Source organism: Epinephelus moara, chromosome 23, assembly GCF_006386435.1.
Source record: "Epinephelus moara isolate mb chromosome 23, YSFRI_EMoa_1.0, whole genome shotgun sequence".
Lineage (NCBI taxonomy): Eukaryota > Metazoa > Chordata > Actinopteri > Perciformes > Serranidae > Epinephelus > Epinephelus moara.
The window spans coordinates 22,284,412-22,290,975 of record NC_065528.1 but is presented as its reverse complement, the minus strand read 5'-3'; the positions used below and the strand labels follow the sequence as shown (position 1 = coordinate 22,290,975).

At 40.6% G+C, this 6,564-nt stretch overlaps 1 protein-coding gene across 3 annotated transcripts; it reads right to left on the bottom strand.

Annotated features, from left to right (window-relative positions):
- Nucleotides 1–1,419: 1,419 nt before the first annotated feature.
- si:dkeyp-38g8.5 (uncharacterized protein LOC568385 homolog) lies at nt 1,420–6,559 on the bottom strand. 3 transcript variants are annotated; one of them, XM_050036432.1, is made up of 4 exons: nt 6,397–6,559; nt 5,078–5,171; nt 4,637–4,724; nt 1,420–4,551 (listed from the first exon to the last, which is right to left on the bottom strand). In XM_050036432.1, exons 1-4 carry the CDS (start codon nt 6,467–6,469, stop codon nt 3,865–3,867), a joined length of 942 nt encoding a protein of 313 aa, XP_049892389.1. In that variant the 5' UTR covers nt 6,470–6,559; the 3' UTR covers nt 1,420–3,864. The 3 variants fall into 3 exon arrangements, with proteins under 3 accessions (XP_049892389.1, XP_049892390.1, XP_049892391.1); XM_050036433.1 differs by lacking the exon at nt 5,078–5,171 and having other exon boundaries at nt 6,397–6,536; XM_050036434.1 differs by lacking the exon at nt 6,397–6,559 and having other exon boundaries at nt 5,057–5,171.
- Between the last annotated feature and the right edge of the window lie 5 nt (nt 6,560–6,564).

The window sequence follows — 6,564 nt, the reverse complement described above, 5'->3', positions numbered from 1 at the left end:
GACAAACGTTTTATTACTATAACCGAAACTTGAAACAATTTTCTTAATGGAAGTTTGTGTAAAAAGTCTCGCCTTAACTAAAAAATAAAGGGGAGATTCTCTGTCCAGTTGCTTTTTTTTTTTTTTTCAATATCATAGATAAGCAAACGTACTACTAAGAAAATGAACTGAACAATAAATACGTAAGTAAAACTATGTATATATCTGGATCTGAAGATCAAACTCAAGGTAATTCATAAATACATCTCAAACTGAGCGCAAAATAAAAAATGTACGTGATTATTTTTCTCAATCAGCCTGAGATTCTCTGGCACTCTACATTTCTGTGTAAAGCCTCCACGCAAACCGGTAATAAGAGATGGGCAGTATTTCTGTTACTTGTATTTGAAACACATACTTCAATTACTTTCGAGGACTTTGTAATCGGTATAAATTCAAATCTAATTTGAAACAAGATACTTTAGAGCAGGGGTCTCAAACTCATGGCCCGGGGGCCAGTCACGGCCCTCCAGACCATTCTATACGGCCTGCTATTTGATATCAATTTATAGTGAAATCCAGCCCGCTGCGGCCGTGAACGCAGCAGGCCTTGAACGCAGCCTTGTGCGACTGAGGAAAAATGCCCGATTCTGTTTTTGATCCTTCAGCGCATCATCCCCCGACCCTTGAACACATCACCACACCTGAAACAAACATTTGGCACACTGCTAACACTATCAAACGTTGTAGCCTACAATGGCCAAAAGAAAGGTTGATGCTGAGCACAGAGTGTTTCAGGAGAAGTGGGAGACTGATTATTTCTTCATTGAGTTTAAGGGGAATGCCGCCTGTCTCATCAGCAATGAGAAAATTGCCGTGTTTAAGTAGTACAATCTAAAGCGGCATTATTCAACTAAACATGCAGAGCAGTATGCTAAGTACCAGGGAGATGAACGGACACAACGAGCTGCACAGCTAAAGAAAGGACTGTCAACGCAACAAAACTTCTTCCAGAGAGTAAGAAGGGAGTCCGATGCAGCACTTGAAGCAAGTTACGTTGTCAGTGAGATGATCGCCAAATCGGGAAAGCTGTTTACTGAAGGTCTGTTTCTGAAAGACTGCATGGTGCAAGTTGCAAATATTGTCTGTCCAGAAAAAATGAGTCAGTTCAGCAACATCAGTCCGACAGCTAACACAGTGGCAGAGCACATTACTGAGCTATCAAGTGACATTTATAAACAGTTACATGACAAACACAAACGTTTCCGTGCATTCTCTGTGGCACTGGATGAAAGCACAGACATTAATGACATGGCTCAGCTTGCCATTTATGTCCGCGGTATTAATGACCAGTTCCAATTCTGTACTCAAAGCCAAGTTCAGAGAGGCAGGTGGAAAAGAAGACAAGCTTGGTCAATTTCTGAGAGAACTACCCCCATCCTTCCCAGAGCTTTCCAGGATGTTCAAGAGGACCATGTGCCTTTTTGGAAGCACATATATCTGTGAAAAACTATTCTCCACCATGTACTTTAATAAATCAAAGACTAGGTCCAGACTCAGTGATGCTCATCTTCAAGCCATATTGAGGGTTTCAACTGCCGCCTCCCTCAGAGCAAATGTGGCCAGGCTGTCTGAGAAGAAGCACTCTCAGGTGTCTGGTAGCAAGTCAAAAAATAGTTCATGTTGAGAAGTACAGTTGTTCAAACAGTTGAACGTTTGTTTTTTTATTTCAACTTTTTGTGGAATACTTGAATACTTCTTTCTTCTTCCGAGCAAATCATACTTCCCATGGGTGAAAACTCACCAAACTTTGCACAAAGGTCCAGTCTCATGCCAGATATCCTCAGCTGTAAACTCAAGCCAATAGTCCTGATGGTGGCGCTACAGCAAGCATCTAAAGTTCAAAACTTTGAAAATTCATAACAAATCAACCATACGTGCTACAACTTCACAACTTTCATCAAACTGTAGCCCCAATACTGAAGAAACTTTTGTACATTTAAACCTATTAAAAATTATGAAGTTCATCACTCTGTTTTTTTCAAAAACTGTAAAACTTCTTAAACCTATCTCCTCCCACAATTTTTGCTCAATTGACACCAAACTTGCTACAGAGCATCTTCAGACTGTCCTACAAAAACTACGTTTCTCAGATTTTTGATTTATCAAAAATTGAGCCTACAGTGCATCAAAATGTTTGACTGTAAACGGTACTGTAAACATATACATGCAAATTCTTGCTAAATAAATCTTCAATGTTCATGAAAAAAATGACAAAATTCTAGAGTCATGGTAGATGATGTGTGGCAAATTTCAGAATTTTATCTCAAAAACTGAATTTTTGACAGCATTTTGAATTTTGCTCTAATGTGAACAATTGGAGTCAATGTAAAAATGGCAATTTTAAACATCAGTTTTTCACTTATGGAGCAAATCAATCATTGTTACAAACAAATTACCAACATCTCCATGCTGTCTAGATGCAATATGTGTATTTTCAGATTTTTGTTTCGATAACTGAATTTTTTACAGTGGTTTGAAATCTGCTTTTCCATGCATGGACGGCTGCTAAACCTGCACGTCTGGCTTAGTCAATTTGTGAAGCTACACATGAATTGTCACTGACTAATTAGCTCAGTGAGATAGAAATTGATTCTTAGTCTCAGAGGTTGTGAGTTCAAGCCTCAGCTGATGCAAAAGGCAGATTGTGTTGCTAAATGTCTTCCAATTCTTCTGCTTGTTGCTCAGAATTGCCTAAATATACCCGGACCCGACCCATCGCTGCGCAGCAGCTATAATTTGAGTTTGAGACCCCTGTTCTAGAAGGTCATTGAAGGAATGAAAGAAGGAGGTTGTGTTACCACCATGTTCAACAAGTCTGAAGTCTGAAACTTTGAAAAAAATCCTGTTTTGATGCAAAGAAGCAAAATGACAAGCAGCTCTAGTCGTTCCACTTTTCCATATTGTTAAGGCACATTAATCAGAGTATGCAGGGCGGCGTGTAAACGGGAATATTAGTGGAATATTCATTTTCATTAGTCATGTAAAATGCTTAGTAGGAATACTGTGTTTCAGAATTCGGCAAAAAACTGAATATTTTGTGCGTGTAAACGTAGTTTAGGATTCATACAACACACAAACAAGACTTGGTCAAAACCATAGACTGTAAAAATACTGCACATAGCTACTGTGATGCCCCCCACTGGTGTGTGGACTCCTATTTTGAAGCCTACAGTTCCGCGGCGTGGCCGTCGCCATCTTGTTTTTTTGGATTTATACGTGACCATATTTGGGTGAGAAGGTGGTGCTGTGGAGGTGAAGGGGTGGATCTGACTGAGAGGCCGAGGACGCTATCAGCAGACAGCCTGTCCATCAGAGCGGCCCGTCCTTAATTATACGTAACTTTGACCCTTAATAAAATGCAAATGGTGAGTCTTACAAACATTTGCACCTTGTACAATTGTCATGAATGTTAAATTAGCGTTAGAGAACAGAACCATGTTTATGTACCAGGCTGTAAACATGTTAATTTCTGCTGTAAATTGGGCACTTGGGTGTGCATGGGAACTAACTGGCTTCTCAGGCCAGCCTCAAGTCGCTGTTTGAACTAGAGTTTTCGTCACTCTCATGTTGGCGTTATTAATTCATTCAGCCTCAGAGGCTGCTGCTGGCTTGACTGTGTATGAAACACTATAGGGCTTATATTTTGAAACAACAGATTTTAATTTGAACCAGGAAGTGGCAGCCATCGTCCACATACCACACGATGGTTCGTTTAACGTCCTATCAGCCAAACCAATACATCAGTCGACCTCTAATACGCAGATGCAACCAGAAGTGTGTTTTTGGGGGGAAAGTTTGGTGCAAAAAAAAAAAAAACATAAATCAAACATTTTCAATCAGTTTTTCAAACAGGTTGAGGAACCTCTCCTTCCTGTCCGTGACGTCTGAGTCGCTCACCCCGCTGCTCTCTTCTGTCACCCCCTCAGTCCTTTCTTTGGGTGCAGACATTCTCTCCAGTCGTGCTCTCTCCTGCTGCAGCGCCAGCCGCTCCCTGCTCACAGCATCTCTGTCCCTCTCCATCGCCACCCTCTCCCTCTCCATCACCGCCTTCTCCCTCTCTATCGTCGCCCGCTCCCTCTCCAGCGAGGCTCGGTCTCGGTCCAGAGCGGCGACCTCCCGTTCCAGCACCGCCCTCTCCCTCTGTAGCACCTGCCGCTCCCTCTCCATCACCTGTTTCTCCCTCTCCATCACCTGTCTTTCACTGTCCATCAAGCTCCTCCCGTGCTCCATCTCTTGCATGGCGTTATCCATCTCCTGGTTTCCTTCTTCGTCCTCATCTCCATTCAGCGACACCTCGATCTCTGGCCCGCCTGTTAACGAAGGCACGGGGGAGGTCACCACCTTCCTCCTCTTGGGTCTGGAGATGGCTACGAAATCGCAAGTGTTGGAGAGGGCCTTGAGGATGGGGGCGTTGCCTTCCAGCCGACCCTCCATGGCGTCGTCCATCAGATTGAAATAAGGCCATGCATCAGGGAACACTTTCACCCCATCTGGAGGGTTCTTTAGATCCTGAGGAAGAAGAGAAGGGGCAATGAATCAGGATGGAAATGTGTCAGAATGCTTAATAAATCTAAGTGATTGATTTAAACTGTACCTTGTATCTTTTCTTCATGTTCTCCCACTTTTTGGATGCTTGAATATGAGTCATCTTGTTTTGCAGGCCCATGTGTTTCAGGATGGCCCTGAAAAATATAATCATGTTAACAGCACGCAAAAAACAATAGAAGTGAAAAAACATGTTGAGTTATTGATTAGCTAAAGCTGGACTAGGCAGTTTAATTTTGGTGTCACTGGGCAAAATCCCATAATAAATTTTGAGCGTTGTAATTCAAGTGGTCAGAGAGAAAACTAAACTTCTGCTCCTCCTCTTTGTTCTGTTTTCAGGCTTAACACCTTTTCCAGATTCCTGTCTATCCCAGTTTCAATCAAAAAAAAAATGTAATCAACTGCACTTCATATTGATGCATCTACATATTTAGACCTTTCTCTATTTTCACACATTCATGTTTCTCACAGCTTTAACTAACTGGCATACCTCCATGCCCACATGGAGGTATTTCTCCTTCCAGAGAAGAGGTAATTATTTGAAACCCTCAGCTTCACAAACTCCTCGATTTCATTAGTAGTCACTAAGAGAGGAAGAGAGAGAAAGAAGTCTGTTAGAAATGCATGGAGGCGGCTGAAAAATGTAGCGCTCAATCCACAATTGTCAACTCAAATGAAACAGGGTTGCAACTAAAGATTAATATTGTCAATTAATCAATTAATAGTTTGATGTACAAAATGTCTGAGTGTTTCCCAAAGCCCAAAATCACATCCTCAAAGGTCTTGTTTTGTCCACAGCCCAAAAATATTAAGTTTACAGCAACAAAGGCGTAAAAAAAAAAAAAAAAAAAAACATAAAATATTCACATTTATGAAGCTGGAAACAGATCATTTTGACCTTTAAATAAATCATCAAATTAGTTGGCAATCACTTTAATAGTTGACATCTAACCGATCCATTGTTGCAATGCAGTGGGCAGACTGTATTCAGGATGTCTACAGGTATCAGACAGATTAATATAATGCTTTTTAAGACCCGTTCAAGACACCTGTCCAAGTTTTTTGGACAAATCATGTTTTACTTTAAGCAGGCAAGTATTATATATGTGGTCTTGTGCATTAACCAGTTATTAGAGTGAGTTACGTCTACATTTTGCCAACTGGTAAGTGCGAGTATGAGACAAAATGACAGTATTATAGTATTTTAAAGATTTGTAACATTAAAAATTTTATTAAAATGGATTAATGAAATTAGATAAAATGCTAGTAGTAGTTAAGACATCACAAAGTCAAATTTAAGACTATTTAAAGACTTTTTAAGGAGCTGTAGACACCCTATCAGCTTTTTGTGACCTCCAGTTTTATGGAATCAATGGGATTGCTCCCCTTTTATATAATTAATAAATGTACAGCATACTTGCAACTAAAAAATTCAGGTGAGAAACCAACACCACTTCAACCAGGTCATCCGTTTAAATTACAATAACAACAGGTGTAAGATCACAGTCTGCCACTTGTGTAATTATTAACTTAACGGTTAGTTTATTGCCTCATGGTTGGTCTGCGCTCATTTACACACGTTACACGACAAATACAACATTATATTACCAGTGGAGGTAGATAGTGATAATGTACGTTAACTAACGTTACAGTCACTTTTTATTGTTGAATGAAAAGGTGCAAATGGGTACTTTCCCTGTGTAGTGGCGCCCACTTGCTAGGATGCTAGTTGCCCAAGCTAACTCCAGTCTAACTGTGAGTACGCCAGCTAGCTTGATTAAAACATGACGTCTCGCTGCCTTTACTTACTTTTATACGTGAACTCCACGGGTCTGGTTTTGTCATAAGTGGTGCTGGTGTAAGCGTGATCCTCAAACTCCATTGTTATTTATTTTTAGTTCTTCGTTTTAGTGTTTTTGTCAAGTGTCCTTCGAAAGAAAAGACTGCTTGGTCGTTCGTTCCTCCTTCAGAAGAGAA